Raw genomic sequence first — 16,928 nt, 5'->3', positions numbered from 1 at the left:
AACTGCTTAACAAACATGAAAGTCGATGTTTTCTTGCCGTTCGAAATGGTGTAGTTAAATTTATGAGTCGGCCATTTTAGGTGTAACGGGGACATTACTCGCTGACACACCAGGAAGTATCTTTTAATAAAAAACGTTTCTTAACAATGTATTGGGGTAACGACAACTTTGATTCAACGTTCAGTAAGTGTAATATAGACATGTTGATTTGTTGTAAAATAACCGTATTTCACACACGGGAATGGGGGACTACAGTTTTCTGGGCGTGGCTATTGTGACGCCATCAGGCCACTGACACGTACAGCAGGAAGAAGAACGGCTGCCAAACAGTTTGTTAGCTGGTTAGCGGAGTAAGCAAAGGTAAGCGCTATTGTTAACATATTGTGCTATTAGCTTCGGTGTTATCGTATTAATAGTAACTGTTATCTGTAACAGTGCTGGCGTTATATGCTCAAGAATGAACGAGACGTCGAATTGTGTTGACAAACGAGCTAGCTAAAACGTTAGCGTAGTTAGCCAAGCTGCTCGGTATTTAGCTAACTGTTAGCTAAGCAACGCTTAGCTGTTATATGATATCCTCATACGACAATCATAGTGTTGGGGTGTTGCTTGATTCTCCTGTTTCTAACAACGTGTTTAACGTTAATTAAGTTGAGTTGCTTTTGATTTTGTTACCAGATCACGACAATGTCGTTAACACGAGTTGAGAATATGTTATCAGAGAAGCTTGTTAGCGTGTGAAGCAGTCAGCGCTTATCAGTTAACTCTAGTGATAACTTGTTGTGCAATTTAATGTCACAAAGCGTAATACAACGCACACGGGAGAACCTAAAGACAAGGCTTTTCTGCCAGATATCTCCTTCAGTTTAGTTTACAAACTTACTTGGTTCGGTTTAGAAGCAGTTGATATTTGGTGTTTAAAATAAACTATTTCTGGCAGAAAGCTCCAAAGGCTTCCATGGTGTTTTAAACTGCGCACGTTTAATAAGCGACATGCTTGGAAGCAGTATTCAGGTTATTTTAACTTCGTCTAAGTAAGGGTAGCGATGCACATTACCGTAATACTTCAAAGTGTAACTGCTTCATTGAAAATCTTGGTTAAGTCAATGTTAATCATCGACTAAATCATACCGTGTCAGAGTTATGTTATTGGATGATATATATTGATGGTATACTGTTGGGTAGTTAAATCTAGCATATTTTAACTGTTCCTGTGTGTTTAAACATTCTTAGTATTAAAAGTAGCACCAAATGTAAATACAATTTTGAGGTACTTTACTTGAGTAAGTGTAGCTATTGCTCTCCACCACTGATCTTTAACAAATGATACACATGCTACCTTTTGAATGCTGCAGTTAGAGTTAAATAACACAGCTTTGATTCTACCGGTGAATTTGGAGCTCAAGTGTAATTGTGTTTCTGTTCTGCTGTGTTAGTTCAAGAATCTCTCTTCGGTTCACGAGCCCTGGTTCCATCATGAACATGTTTGACCGCAACATCAACTTTGACTCCCTCTTCAAGTTCTCCCAAATGTGCGTAAGCATGCAGTAGATTGCTATCTCAGTCACATACTTTATCCACTAAAACTCAAGCGCCTTTTTAATCTTTTTTTACAGATCTCATTCCACCCAAGTGCACTTGAAGAATGTGTACTCCAGCCTGGCACTCTGTATGTTTGTGTCTGCAGCTGGCTCCTACGTCCATGTCGTCACACGTCTCTTCCAGGTAACGCTAACAAGATGCTACGGAGTCTACTTGTCCAGGTTGATCCTGTATGTCTATGCAAATAGTGCCCTTAGGCAAAGTACTGACACACAAATACTTTGTCCTGCTGATGCTAATCCACTTGGTGCTTTTTTGGTGCAATACCTGGTTGTTGCAACATGTACTGCAGATAAATGTCATAGTTTGATTTATAGGTAATTTCATTTTGAAGTCCAGCATTATCCAGTGTTTGTTCAACAAAGTTGGTAAGCTACCCAGATCTTAATACTTATCGGTCTATGGTTAATTTAGTTGATGTTTTAAACAATAGCTACACCAATTAAATAAATTACATTTTCTGTGAAATGTGGTGCATCTTCTTCCCTGAAAAACGCATTATTTTGGGATTTACAGTTTTAGAAGATACTGAGTGTATTTTGGATAAATGACTAAGTTTAAATTCAGTTATATTTGTATCGCCCAATATCACAAATTAGAGGGCTTCTTAGTATCAACATGGAAATGTATAGGGCCTAGCCAATAAAATCACTATTTTGAAAAAAATAGGTTAGAAGTGACATAAAAGTTATAAGTAAAACTGATGAGCATCAAAAACTCCAGGCAAAATGTGAGAGAACAAAAAGCAAGAACTGCTATTTTGGTCTTTTGTCTGCTACACCAGTAAAAGGGACTTTTATATTGTGTTCTCCTTTTATATCGGGGCTGGTACCACATGTCAAAGTACTCGTCTGTAATTTAAATCTGAATGACATAAGATGTGATGAGACAGAAAAAGGCCTTTCAGACGAGTTGTCTCTTATCTTAACGTCTTATTGTGAAGGAACCAAACAGCTATAGTTTCAGTGACGTTACCCACACATGGTGCACTGGATGCTCCATCTTCACCGTGTGGCCTTGTTCTCAGGGAGGTTTGCTGTCTGTCCTCGGCTCCTTGGGGATGATGTTTTGGCTTGCCATGACGCCACACAACTCTGAAACGGAGAAGAAGAGACTGGCTATCCTCGCAGGATTCGCCTTCCTCACAGGTAAGCTACCTGATTTTAAATGAACAAACCCTGCTGTCTTTGTTCTATATGTCTGTCTTCTGAGTCTATAACCAGCGGTTTCCATCTCCAGGTGTTGGCCTTGGCCCCACACTGGACTTTGTCATCGCTGTCAATCCGAGGTATGTGAAAAGTCACTCGCTGTATAACGCTTGCACATTAACTTTTAGTCAGCTAGCTGCCAGCTGTTAAACATTATAAAACTAAACGGCAATGAGAAGATTATTGTGTGATGATTGGTAGCCATCTCTCTGTCAGTCTGTACACATATAGACACATAGAAAGTGGGAATTTACTGAAAACTTCCATTGTGTTCTGGTTCTTTTCTCAGCATCATCATGACGGCTTTCATGGGAACCTCTGTGATCTTCATCTGCTTCACTCTCAGCGCTCTCTATGCCAAACGCAGGAGCTACCTGTTCCTTGGAGGTAAAGGCTGTTTATAACGTTGGCACCCGTTACACTGTATGTTTCTCTTCTCAACCCTCTACAGCAATACTTACGTTTTACCCATTTACTTCTTGTAAGGCACCCTGATGTCTGGCCTTTCCCTCCTCTTCCTGATGTCCGTGATGAACATGTTCTTTGGATCCGTGATGCTGTTTAAGGTAGCTGACCCAAGTGGCACCATTCCTCACTCAACTATTGATCAGCTGTCTCAATGTTTGGTGTTAATCACGTTCTTCACATGTTCCGACAGGCACACATGTACCTCGGGCTGCTCATCATGTGCGGCTTCGTCCTATTTGACACTCAGCTCATCATTGAGAAAGCAGAGAATGGCGACAAGGACTACATCTGGTGAGGAACATTTTCTCCGAACCAAATACCATGTAAATGCATCATTCCATAGTGAGGTGTAGCTTAGCATCAGTTCCTAAAAGTAAGTAAAGACGGGTCCAAATATCAGAGCAGCAACCTGAGCTCAGCCCTCAGAAAATGAATGGATACATTTAATAGCCAGATGCTGTTATTTGAGAGATATTGAATGATATATGGCAATTTGTTTCTTCCTCAAAAAGCATATGCTATTCTGAAACATATTCTGGTATACTTTGTTTTTTAAGGCACTGCGTGGACTTGTTCCTGGATTTCATCACCATCTTCAGAAAACTCATGGTCATCCTCGCCATGAACGACAAGGTACAGGATTTTATGCTTTTTTTTTTCCTTTTTTGTAAATTTAATGGATAAGTTTCGTCATATTTAGTGTTTTCCTTATTGTCAACACATCCAATGAAAAGACCAAAGGCAACAATGAAGTGATCCTATTAACACATGTTATCTGTGTATCCAAAGCCGGATATATTTTATTCCTTTTGACACAATCCCACAAATACCTCCCTGCTGCTGGAGATACTCACGAATACATAGATCCATGCTTGAATTCTGGTTTACGCGTGTCTACTCGTGTCTATAATGCATTTTACCGTTGTTTTTCAAACGGCAGATTCAATTTTTGAAGTGATTGGCTCACCCAAATCAGAACAGCAACAGCATATTGTCTTATTTAGTTCAAGTAGAATCCAGCCAAACGGATACTTTTGGTTTTATTCGCTGGGGTTTTGCGTTATGACTTCTCCCTCCGCAGTACGATGGTTGTGAGGGAAGTTGGTTTGCGTTGTGATCCACTGAATTAAACTAGCTGACTGTATGTAGAGCAGATACAGTAGCTCCACCTACAACAGTAAAATGCTGCGTCATTGTTTACGATCTGTCAGATCTAATAATCTGAGTAATACTTTCACCTTTTGATACGTTAGAGTACATTTTGCTTGTAATAGTTCAGTACTTTTATTTTAGATCTTGTAATGCAGTATTTTTTTTACAGTGTTTGTGTTTTTACTGAAGTAAAGAGTCTTAGTTCTTCTTCAGTCACAGTTTTGAAAGTTGTCATCACTCAAAAACAATCAACACGCACTCTGTAATATATATATGGTTACAGAGTGTGTTGATTGTTTTATATATATATATCTCTATCTATAACTATATATCTATCTATGTCATGTGTTTCTTACAATTGATTATTTGTCTGTTTTTCAGGAGAAGAAGAAGGAAAAGAAGTAAAGTTTGGATAATTAAAGTCTGAAGAGGCACAATGTGCAACGCACTTGGTGCTTTTCACTTTCTGTCTTCATTTATTGAATTAACTCATGTGGTCTTATATTATTGAAATTTCTTTTGATTTATTTTTCAAACTTTCAACAACAGTTGAATGTAAGTTTATGGTAAACTAATGCTAGTCCCCATCATGGCTGTGAATGGAGAATTAGACTAATGCTGCAGTGAACATGCTTGGCCTGTAGAGGGGAGTGTTGCCCTATGAAGACTTCTGGAAGCTGAGCAGCACTTAATGGACAACCTCATTATTTAGTGCCATAAATGACATGATGGGCTCTTTTCTAGTGGGTCATGTCAGCTTTCTGAGGCTAATCCTTGTTTTAGTTTTCCTCCATTCTCTTTAGTGGAGTGTCATAAGATATGGTGTCCCATGATTTTGACAACAGATTACCCCCTTTGAGAAATTTCCCCGTCATTGTTTTAGTCCCGACAAATCTTTGTTTTGAGATCAACATTTTGAGTAAGAATGGTGAAACCTGGTAACGCTGACACAAACCCTAAAAGCCCGTCGGGAGTCATGGTGGTCTACACCAACTCATTCCGAAGGACGTTTGGGGTTGGAGGAGGAAGAGTCTGTGCCATCGGTCTTCATCTTGGATAGCAGGAGAGTTGTTCAGGCCTCCCAGTGTAAGTTTCTCTTAACATCTGTTTAGAAAGTAGTTTGCCAAATGATGTGACGTTAACCTTTACGATTTTTTGAAAGTGTATACTGTGAAGAATTTATTTTATGGATGTAAAATTTGAACTAATAATTTGATACATTTGCTCAAATAAATGTGTTGAACGTATTGGAATGAAGTGATCTTTTTTCGTTATGTCGACCAATTATAACGGTGATGGAAGGAATATTCAGATACTCCTTAAATATAGTGATACCTGTCAACTACTAATTGAGTAATAGTTCTGCATTTAAAATGTTTTGGACAAAAGCATTTGAGGACATCAACTTGGTCATTTATTAGATTACATGATTAATCAAATGTTATCAGAAGATCAATGATAAAATAAAACAAGTTGCAGTCCTAAAAATGCTGCTTAAAGGAACATTCTACATACCTTAAGTAAAAGTACTTTTAGTGTATTATCAAAATGTACATGGCGTAGTACACACTTATACTGCTGAAAATGCTGTTATGAGGTTTACTGATGCATTAATGTACACGGGAATCTAGTTTTTTTTATACATAGTTGGGGTGTTTAGTCGTTTCGTTTGTAAAGTAACAGTATTCCCGTTTCATACTGTAGTTTCTACGCCTACACAATTCAGAGGAAAATATTGTACTTTTACTGCACGAGACGTCTTTAGTTTAAGATTAACAAAGCAACTCACAACTAGATTGTTAAATATAGATAAATCAATGTGGAGTTTGAAAGTGAACTTCCCACAACGCTGTAACTCACTGTTGCAACAACAAAACGTGTGAGAGTTGCATTATGGGTAATGTATGTTTATGACAGACGGAATGTGTTGAATAAATAATACAATATCAGTTTCTGCTAAATTGGTGTACTGAGCACAATTTCTCAATGTGTATTGCAACAAAGCACTTAAGTAAATACACTTTCCACCTATTATGCATCCAATTGATTCGACCGACCAAAATAACTGCTTCACACGAAGTAAATCAAAACATTTTAATTAGAAAGTTGAAAAACGGCAGTAGGTACATAGGACCTCTATTGGCTAGGGAACGAACAGCAACGGAGATGTTGAAATACAAGATATGAACATAATCTACTAAGCGAAGGGACTGCAATTTCACAGAAAGATTACAAAAAGAAAATAAGACTGCAAATGATGTACAGTTAAAATAAATAAATAGAAATACATATTCATTGAATAGTGTAGCCATTTCTCTTATCTGTTATTATTGCTGGTATATATTACCTTTAAATGTATTATGATTTAAAACAGACATTTTCTGACAACCTTCAATCGGTCGCAAAACGATATCAACATGTTCAATAAAATCATTTGTACATTTAAAATCGTGATGCATGAGTTAAGCAATTAAGAATCACAGACATTAACATTCATTTTTTTAAGGAGCTCGATGTTTTTTTCCAATACATTATGTGATGAAATGTCCAGAACAGAATGGATGTATTGATGCAGATCGTCAGCTGTTGAACTGATCAGCTCTTCCTTGATGCACACAACAACGATCTGTCTACCAAGATGATTCAAAACAAAAGACGAAGTTGCTGAACAACTACCAAGAGTGACAACTTTTGTGCTAACCTTTAGCACAGCCATGCGTTTTGTCGTCCTCTATACATGAATTAAAGAGTGTCCACTGAAGAGTCTGATTGTGAAAAAGGTGAACAACCTCTATGACTTTTGGGGGGGGGGGGGGGGACTTTTGGCTTCACGTTAATAGGAAATCCTGAGGAGAAGTCTATTGATCTCTTTCCAGTTGCAACAGAGAAACAGCTGATGAGAAAGCATCACCACAATATGCTTGCGAACATCTACAGAGCACAGTTTCTCTTCTTTAAAGATGGCGGTGGGTCAGCAGCATCACAGCACAGCCAGCAACCAGGAGACATGTTCAGAGCGGGGCTGTGTCTTATTGTCTGTGGTAAAGATGAGCTCCTCGGCCATATCATCCTTGGCTTCCGCAGGACGACAGACTGTCGTACAGAGAATCGCTGAGGGACTCGGGGGTCTCCGGGACCTGAGGGCGGCTTGGGGAGAGAGCTTCCTCCGGCCGCTCCCGGAGCAGCTCCAGCCCGGCCTCCCTGCTCATCTCAGGGACGCTGGGAGTCCGAGTCTTCCCCCTGCGGATCATCCCCGACTGGGCCGGGACGGGCAAGCTGGCCGGGTCGACGACCCGGCTGGAGGAGGGACCGCCGGCCTTCATGCTCTGAAAGGGACGCACAATGGGGTGAGAAACATTTTAGGTCATGTCGTTCGTCTTATGTAACGCCTTTAGGTGCAAAAAAACAAAAGTGGGTTACATAAAGCATACAACTGTGAATCTTTAATGAATACTCGGCTGATTAATAATTTCTAAAGGGAGAATGTGGTTCTGTGTTTTTACATTATGTAAGATGTGAGTGCAGATTTTAAAATGTATCTCAACTTTACTGCCTGCAAAGTACTTTCAGTCTGTTAGTGACCCAGATAATTCCTTTAAGCATGCTCCTGAACAGCAGTTTTTCAATAAGAGATCAAATAAAACACATTAATTTGGGGAGAACAAGAATCATAACTTACAAAAATGACTGTTACATTGTCTCCTGATTTTCCATAATTTTGCTTTTTGGGTTTACTAGGTATTCACGACATCTACTGCATGCATGTCCATCCTGGAAGAGGGATCCCTCCACTGTTGTGCTTCATGAGGTTCCTTCCATATTTTCCCCTGTTAAAGCATTTTATTTGGGGAGGTTCTCCTAATCGAAGGTTATACCATGTCATGAAAAAGTAATCGTATAGTATGTCGAAAAAAGTCATACAAAATTCATACTATAAAGCACAAATCATAAAAAATACATAATATAGTATGTGGAAAAAACTCACAGTAAAGTAAATCTAAAAATGTATATGATAGAATGTCTATAAAAGTCAGAGTATTATAAGTCAAAAAAAGGGAATTAAAGTCACATATCTTGATAAAAACATCATAAAAATATCATAGTTAAGTATCTAGAACAGTCATAATACATGTCGAAAAATGAGATGGCATAGAATGTCATATTATAGTTTTTCGGGAAACGTCAGTCAAAAAAAGTAATTGTATAGTATTTCCAAAAAAGTCAGGAAAGTTTGAGGAAGCAAGACATAGTATAGTATGTTGAAAAAGTGATAGTTTGTCTTTGATATTTTTCACAAAAGTCGTACTATAACCCAAAAAGTCGTAGTAAAATATTTTAAATAATGTCATTGTGGTAATAACACGGCATCCCTACCCCTCTGAATGGAGATCCAAAGGACACGGCCTCCTCTTCCTCCTCCTCCTCCACTGCCAGGTAAACCTCTGCAGGTCCTGCTGGTGTCTTCAGGTTGGGGAAGGTCCAAGTCTTGGAGCGAGGGGAAAACATGTTCGCTCCACAGACCTCGTTGTCTGTAGATGGAGAATTTGAAGACTCGTTTCATCTCGTTTCCACACGTCATTACTAAATATGATCTATCAGGAGCACAAACGCTTTTAAAAAGTGAAATAGCTCATATCTGGTATTTTGTACATACGTTCATGTTCCCCAGAGGATGCATCTGTACGGACTTTGGTTTGTAGTTTTTTTTGTGCAATGTCTCTGTTCTTTACAACCTCACAGCACAACTGTAGACTCTTTAGTATTGTTTCATTTTCAGTACCTTGTGTCAGTCTAAACTACAGTATGGGAAGTACCTCAACCTTGTGAGTTGATGACAAAGACATCAGAATATTTTCCAATTAGATGAACGCTTCCTGTTATAGAATCACTGCTGTTATGTTCATTTGAGTGCAATACGAGTTTGCAGACTACATCAAATGACTACAGTATGTAACAAGTGTACAAAACAATGCCCCTGAATGCTATTATGCACCTTCGCGGATGACGCCGACGGAGCTTCTTCCCTCCAGCACGGCGCCGTACTGAATGGAAGGAATCAGCTGTTTGTGAGGCACGTAGCACTCCTCCTGGGACATCGGCTCTCTGTCCAGGGTGCGGGCCCGTCGGCCGGCCCTCCCCGGGGAGCCAGAAGAGTGGTGCTCGGCCCCCGCCCTCGTCTTGGACAGGCTCCGTCCTGCCGCACCGCTGCTGCAGTCGGGCAGGGGGAACGTACCGATGCCGCTGTCCAGGGTGTACGTGGAAGCACCGGAACCTGCAGAGAAAGGAGAAATTCAGTGACTGACTGATGTGGAAAAAGCATAAATGAACAAACACGCTCGCATAAACAAATTAATAAATACAAATACACAAAGGAATGAGGAGATAAATGAGTAAATGAATGAATATCCCATTATTTATATGATCTTTTCCTGAAGTTGTGAATCGATATTCCTCTGGGGCGTGACCTCCTTTATTTCCCCTTAATATGCTAATTAAGGTATGAGCCAATTTATTTCCCCTCACTGCAAATTAGGTTTTATTGAAAACCGTATGGATTGTAGTAAAGGCAGAAACACTCAGATCTTTTTTTAATTACGGTAAAGCTCATAAAACTTGTAAAAATATGTGATATTTCTTTGCTCTGATACATTCCTGACAGTCTTACCTGCAAAGTGTTGAGAGTGAACTGAATCTGCAAGATTTTCATCTGATGTGATTTTGCCGATTCGGTCTGATCCCTGCATGAAAAAACAAAGCAGCAGATGGAGTAAATGTACCGAAAGTCGGCTCTTCACACCAACATGCAGGAAACTAGTCGAACAGTGGAATAACCCGAGTTCAGCCGTGAAAAATGATACGACGTTGAACAACTTTCACCAGGGCTAGAAGAGGAATTCAGATTATGTTTCTTAAAGTTACTGCAAGGAACTTTGAACTGGTTATGAAACAATCTCAATTTAACACTGACGTCTGTAAATGACCTACATAATTAAAGAGACCATCAGCGGGAGATTGGCTCTTTCTACGTAGTTATCTTATTACTGGTCATTGGTGCCATTCCTCGCGAAATTAGATGAACTCATGCCGTTTCACCAGATACTCCGTCAGCTCAGACTTTCTCAACCTCAAAAGGAACACTTCATCCTTCAGTTCATCAGAAACATTCAAAATCAACACATCTGGAGAGACATGGTTTGGTTTTCACTGGACAGGAAGGGAATAAAAGAAATTGCAACGTGAAAGTTGCTTTTCTCCACTACATGTGTGATATGTAGTAGAGGAGAAGTATATAGTTGAATAAAATGGCAATATTCAAATAACGTAGAAGTACCTTGTACTTAATTACAGTACTTGAGTAAATGTACTGTACTGAGAGCTTGATGCATTAAATGAAAGTGAGTTGTGTCGTCGTCCTCCTAGTCAGTTTGTTTTATCACTATTGTAAATGTAAACATGGTGTCAGTTTGTGTCTGACGAAAGAGAAATAAATTAAAGTGCAACGAACAAAGTACCTTCTCCATATCGTCATGACTGGTGGTGTGACTGATGATGTCGCCCTGCTGACAAAACACCGGCTTGGAGCTCTTACAATCGAACGAGAGCCGCCGCTGGGGCACGCTGATCACGTCTTTCCCGTCCACTCTATATTTATCAAACACAAGATAAGTTGAGTGAAGTCGTCCAAGCTTTACCACAACAAATGAAGTGTTAGCATTCCCCCACTGAAAAGGATAGTTTGCAATGCAGACTATTCAAACGATAGATATGTTTAGCTATACTTACTTTATTTGCTATGACTCCAATTAGTTCGTATCTTTGTGGTCTGTTTTGTTTTGTTGTTACTTTAAAATGTTATGTATTATCTATTTATGTTTGACTTATTCCTGTTGTGCAAAACTAATCGTATGATTTCACAAAGAATAAATAAAAAAGAAAAAATAATTGTTTTCGGAAATATACTTATTAACTTTAAAGCTGAGAGTAAGATGAGGAGAGCAAACAGGTCTCGTGTATTTGATTCAGAGGTGCTGAAACCACTTACTTATTCCTTCATTTTCCCCAAAATGTCAAACTATTCCTTTAATTTAAACTATTTGTCATTAAGCAGCCTTACAATCCACTCGAGCTTGTTGAGTCCTCACCTGTTCAACAGCTGTTGCATGAAGTTGTCGGAGCGCGCTCCCCTGTACATGACAGCCAGCTGTCCCTGAGCTGGGTCCATCACCACCTCACAGGAGTGACCCCTCCCCGAGCGCTCCACATACGCCCTCTCCTCCTCCAGCGCCCTCCTCAGCCCCTCTGCCTTCTCCATCAGAGACGAGATGTTCAGGCCTTCCACTCCTTCTTTACACCTGGTGGCCATCTTCACAGAGTCCCTGCCCACTGAGGGCATGTTGATCTTCCACTCCTTCTTCTCGTCCTTTGCTTTGGTCGCATCCGTCTTGCGGCTCAGCGCTGGCAGCTTGCTCTTCTTCAGGCCGAACCAGCTAGCGATGCCGTTGGAGGCTTTCTGCTTGACCTCGATGCTCTGCCCTCCTCTGTCTTGCTCCTGGAGCTTCAGCATGTTCTCCTCGATACCCTTCATAACCTTCTGCTCGATGGCGGATTGCGGGCTGGGAACTGGCGGCAGCGGCTTCTCCCCCTCTGACATTGGAGGTCTCGGGGGAGGAGGCGGCAGGCTGTCGCCGAACATGGGATTCTTTTTCCCTTTGCTGCTGATCTTGGTCCTCTCCTCTGATTTGGACGAGTAACGTGGGGCCTCTGCCGGCTTCCCCCCTCTGTGGACGGACGTGCCCTGGCAAGGTTTGGACGGCGACTTTGGGGGAATTTTGTTGGGGCTGTTGCTATTGTGAGGACCAACACCTGGTTTAAGGTTATAGGCCAGATTCAGGGAGCCAGGACACTTGATGTTGTTGCGTAGTACCTGCGGAGCATCTGTGTTGGGGGACGGCAGACCGATTTTACTCTTTGAGACTTCTGTCTTGGTCACGCACAGTTCTTGTTTAACCACCGCTGGACCAGAATATTTTACAGCCTGTTCATACAGCTGAGATGAACCCGGGTACTTCAAACCACCACTAATAACTCTAGGTTTACTGTCCATAGAGTCTGTGTACTTTGAATGTCTCTGCTCCTCTTTCTGGAGCTCCATGGGCTCCTTGCTCCTTTCTTCTTCATAAGTGCCCTCATTCACTGTGTCGACCGGCCTGAGATTGACTTGTAAATCCTCAGAGCTCCTCAGCTTTCCAAGCGCAGCCAGCCTGTCTTTGAAAGCGTGGTGACTGGAGTCAGCCTGGGGCCTCGGCGCCCCGGCCGCAGGCCTCTTGGGGATGGAAGAGGAGTCGCTCCTCCTGACTGGAGGCGGCGGCGGCTGCTGCCGCTGCTGCTGCTGCTGGACAACCTCAGAGCTCTGCACAGTGATCTCCCTCACATCTGCTGCCGGATTCTCTCTAGTTCGTGAGAAGTTGGCTCTGCCCTGTGCGACCTTGCTGATGGCGGGTGTGTTGGGCAAGCTGTGGTGGTTAACCCACACTGGGCTGTCCGAGTCCTCTTCTTCATCCGATGTGGATTCTGACGTGGACGAGGACGACTGCTTCCTTTGAGGAGGAGGGTTGAGGACACTTTCGGGTAGCGATTTAACAAGCTTCCTCTCACCCCCGTTCACCTTTGTTTGGGATGGAAGTGTGGTTCTCTTTTTAAGGCCCTGGGTTGGTTCCTCCTCTCTGGAGTTGGTAGACATAACGCAGACATTTTCATAATGAGGGACCCTCTGAGATACTTTGGGTGAGGATGAGGAGGAAGGAGCTCCCGTCTTTGAAGCAGCACTAGCTTTAGGTGCAGAGAAGCTGCTGTAGTTTATATCCTGAGCGGGCGGGGCGGAGGCCTCTTCAGGCTGAGGAGGTGAGGTTGGCGCCGAGTGCGTGGCGGGGTAGGACTCAGACCTGGAGGGTGGTGGAGGAGGCTGCCTGCACCTCTCTGTGGTGGTGGCTCTGCGTGTGGGAACAGGCGAGTGGTACACCTCGTAGTTGTTTGTGCGACAGGGGATCCTGGAGCTGCGCGTGAGTTGGGGGCTCAGACGGACGGCAGAGGTTGAAGGTTGAGACTTCTCCCCTATCGCGGGAATCTTCAAGAACTTGAGCAGTTTGGACGGCGAGTTGATGGCGGCGGTTTTGACGTCGGTGAGGCACGACGTGCTGGGGCTGACGGTGGCACTGGCTCTCACAGAAGGAGCCTCCTGATCTGCGCAGTCTTTCTCAGGGACGGCTGAGGGCTCGTTCGACATGGCAGGCTCGACGCCGTTGTGAACGCCATCACTCGTCTCCGTGTCACAGTGGGAGATCTGTGCGCTCTCCTTCACAGAACTGGGCAGGTGGGAGGTGGGACAGAAACCTGTGAGCTCTTCAGAGGCAGTAGCGTTGAGACAACTCTCAGAGCGATCCGGCTCTTGCTCCACATCCATCACCTCCAGATTCTGATCGGCTGTTCCCGTGACTGAGGAGTGGGCGGTAGCGCCTGCTGGTTGCTGGTGGGCTTCATTCCTGGTGCATTGTTTAGAGGGGGGAACAGACTCCGCCGTTCGGTTCTTACTGTGACATTCGCTTGCAGCAGCTGCAGGAACTACATGGCTCTGGGTGGCTGAGTTGGCTTTTGAAGGACTAGAGACTTGGTTGCATGGCTTTGGAGGACTGTCTGGGCTCTTCTTGCAGTGTAAACAGCAGGTGTTCCCTCCCTCACACTTCACTGCCCCGTCGCCGTTGACCCACTGGTGTGAGTCAGTGTCAGAGCAGGAGTAGTGGCAGTGTGTGTGCTGGGATTTGCAGGGTAGTGGAAGGGGGTCCGCAGTGGCCAAAACAGCCTCTGTGGACATAAGCACCTGGCTGTAGTCGCAGAAAGACAAGCTTGCGGTGGACGGGTGGAACTTCAGAGGGTCCGTCTCCTCCATCTTGCGAAGTACCTCCAGGATGTGTGCTTTCTTCTTGAAGAAGGGAGACAGGGCCTCCATGGAGGCGGCAGGGCCACGAGGGCCCGGGGAGGCATGCTGTGTGCGGTAGCCATTTCCCTTTGGACAAAAATAGATCCCCATCAGCATACGATTCAATGCTAAGGCCAAACAATGTATTTCATCAAGACCTTTAGAGCGTTTGCGTACAGGAAATGAGTACAGGGCAGATCAGCTTTTTAAAGCACAATAGTTGAACAGAGCAAATGTCAGAGCATGTTTTAACGTCACACACATGTCTCACTAAGAGGCTTTGATGTAATCCTGTTGGTTCACTCTTAATGTTTGGAAAAGGCTTTGGAATAATCACCTTGGCTTGTGCTTCAGTCTGTGCAGGCTCCGCCTGTTTGGCAGAGTCATTGTGCAGCTGTGCATTGTAGTCTGGGAGGGGTCCTGCCTGGACCTGTAATGGGAGATTCAGGAGGCAATTATGATGACACTGTATACACTACAGCTTATTGTATACACAGACAACTAGTAGCTATATTGTCCTGGCATCTGTTGGACCAATATAGAGCAGACGTGAAAAGCCTGAGATCCATTACTGGCTCAGCAGCGTCTGAAAGAATGAGGCTGAGGTGAAAAAGAAATCAGCAGCTTCCTCTGGTTTTTGAGAATCAGAGCTGTGCGTTGTATACATTTACTCAAGTACTGTGTTTAAGTGAATTTGTTTGTTTTTTTAGATTCAGCTGGTAGTTTAACGACTTTAAATGAGCTCCACTTTTCGACAACATTAATACTATTAAGCAAATTAAAAGAATATATATAATATTGTTACAATCTACATGGGCATTCTGTATTATGAGCACTCTTACTTTTGATACTTAAAGTACATTTTGATGATAATACTTCTGTTAAAAATCAGGACAAAAATATATGCAGCAGAACCAGAGACATTTTTTAAATGCGTTTCACACATTCGCCTTCCTTGACATGGCGCCTACATTACCCACAATGCAACGTGACCACCGAGAGTTCAGCAGGAGATTTGGATGTGCTAGTAGTGACGAATGTAACCTCAAGCTGCTAGCCTAAGGCGGAGATTAGCGGTGGCCCCGAGAGGTCCGGTTTCTTTCTTCTAATTCCACGCCCAAAGATTTAGAACACTTTCAAATTTGTCGTCTTCAGTTTGAAACGTCACTGATTCAAGTGACATCACGTCAGGACATTTATGCAGCTTCACAGAGCTCCTTCTGGAGACCCAAACGGCTTCATAGCTTGATTCACATAGTAGTAGTAGTACTCCGCAAGGCTTCAGTGGAAGACGTTCAGAGTGCACGTGACACACAGTCACTTATGAATCACTACAGCTGATTTACCTGGTAGTGAGCAGTGGGGTGGTTGGGCAGTTTCTGCTGAAAGAGCTCACAAAGCGCTCGGTTTTGTCTCTCCAGGTCAAAGACCAACATCTTCAGCTTGATGCACTCCTCTCTCAGGTCCTGTTGAGAGACACGCGGAGCAGTGAGACAACTGATGACGCTACAGTTGCTTGACATCCAAACACAGACGCAGCAATCCGTTACCTTTTGATTCAGCAGAGCTTGGACCACGTGGTTGGCCACCTGATAACACCAGAGAACATCACATTTTACACACAACGGCTTCGCTGAGCAGAATTTATAATTGGATTCTTAGTTTCGACATTATATTCTGCAACATGAACTCGCCTCATCCAAGCATCTCTCATAAGCTTCTCTCTGACTCTCATTCGCCAACATCAGAGCAGAGTTTTCTGCCTGTGAGGAAAACAACAATTAAACACAAACGTAATGTATTGTGCCATGCACAGTTAACTGCCCAGCACACTTGAATATATGTAAAACAAATACAGGTACATTGGTGAAACATTAGTCAGACGTGAACACAGTGTTACTTCTTATATAGAACAATGAAATGCAGGCAAACTGGTCCCAGTCAAATAAAATGGCAAATTGTTGTTCTTACACTTTGTTATAGTTAAAACAAGCTCATTGTCAATTTAGTTCTAATTGCACGAGTGATAGTGTGCGTCTTCATCGTTTCCTCACCTCCAGCTCCCTCAGTCGGTCCATGAGCTCGCTGCTGTTGTCCTCCAGAATGGACTCCACGCCTTCCTCGTCCGAACCAAAGTCCTCGTCACACATCCTCTGTTCTGTCTCGTCAGACATTGTTCTCATCTGTAAACACACGAGGTGACACTGCAACGATCACCATCGCCATCTCGACAGCAATAAAATGTCATCTTCTGGGAAAACGACACGCGGTAATAAAACACTAGCCGCTCCGGACGGTGACCAACGTTATGAGAATGCCCTCCATTTCTTAAAAGTTACAGTACATCTTGTTTATTTGTGCTACCCTGCGCTGGAGCTACAAAAGGTTCTTCTCATACGCACAACAGATTATTTGAACAGCTATGGATCGGACAGTATTTAGGAACAGATTTGGAGATAGTTAAACGTTGGTAGGATACCTCACAGCTGACCCGTCACAAGCGGTTACCCTGCTCCTACTGTATG

At 42.8% G+C, this 16,928-nt stretch overlaps 2 protein-coding genes across 2 annotated transcripts; one reads left to right on the top strand and one right to left on the bottom strand.

The window, feature by feature from the left end:
• Positions 1 to 281: 281 nt before the first annotated feature.
• On the top strand, positions 282 to 5,677 carry tegt (testis enhanced gene transcript (BAX inhibitor 1)). The gene is made up of 10 exons (XM_079273523.1): positions 282 to 360; positions 1,437 to 1,532; positions 1,617 to 1,725; positions 2,630 to 2,750; positions 2,842 to 2,890; positions 3,100 to 3,197; positions 3,297 to 3,376; positions 3,469 to 3,569; positions 3,836 to 3,911; positions 4,812 to 5,677. Exons 2-10 carry the CDS (start codon positions 1,477 to 1,479, stop codon positions 4,833 to 4,835), a joined length of 714 nt encoding a protein of 237 aa, XP_079129649.1. The 5' UTR covers positions 282 to 360; positions 1,437 to 1,476; the 3' UTR covers positions 4,836 to 5,677.
• An 833-nt stretch (positions 5,678 to 6,510) lies between these two features.
• nckap5l (NCK-associated protein 5-like) lies at positions 6,511 to 16,586 on the bottom strand (the record flags this gene model as incomplete). Its single annotated transcript, XM_079273236.1, has 11 exons — positions 6,511 to 7,756; positions 8,805 to 8,959; positions 9,424 to 9,702; positions 10,096 to 10,168; positions 10,943 to 11,072; positions 11,573 to 14,490; positions 14,741 to 14,833; positions 15,750 to 15,869; positions 15,954 to 15,992; positions 16,098 to 16,166; positions 16,458 to 16,586. 11 exons carry the CDS (start codon positions 16,584 to 16,586, stop codon positions 7,496 to 7,498), a joined length of 4,266 nt encoding a protein of 1,421 aa, XP_079129362.1. The 3' UTR covers positions 6,511 to 7,495.
• Positions 16,587 to 16,928: the final 342 nt, after the last annotated feature.

Source organism: Melanostigma gelatinosum (assembly GCF_949748355.1).
Source record: "Melanostigma gelatinosum genome assembly, chromosome: 8".
Lineage (NCBI taxonomy): Eukaryota > Metazoa > Chordata > Actinopteri > Perciformes > Zoarcidae > Melanostigma > Melanostigma gelatinosum.
Note: the sequence above shows the minus strand (reverse complement) of the source record. Positions and strands in the feature narration are given on the sequence as shown.

Bases quoted from the DNA above. Each gene is read 5' to 3' on its own strand.
- tegt (XM_079273523.1), top strand. From the start codon at position 1,477: ATGAACATGTTTGACCGCAACATCAACTTTGACTCCCTCTTCAAGTTC. The intron at 2,751-2,841 runs GTAAGCTACCTG...TTCCATCTCCAG, and splicing joins AGGATTCGCCTTCCTCACAG to GTGTTGGCCTTGGCCCCACA. The intron at 3,570-3,835 runs GTGAGGAACATT...TTGTTTTTTAAG, and splicing joins GGCGACAAGGACTACATCTG to GCACTGCGTGGACTTGTTCC.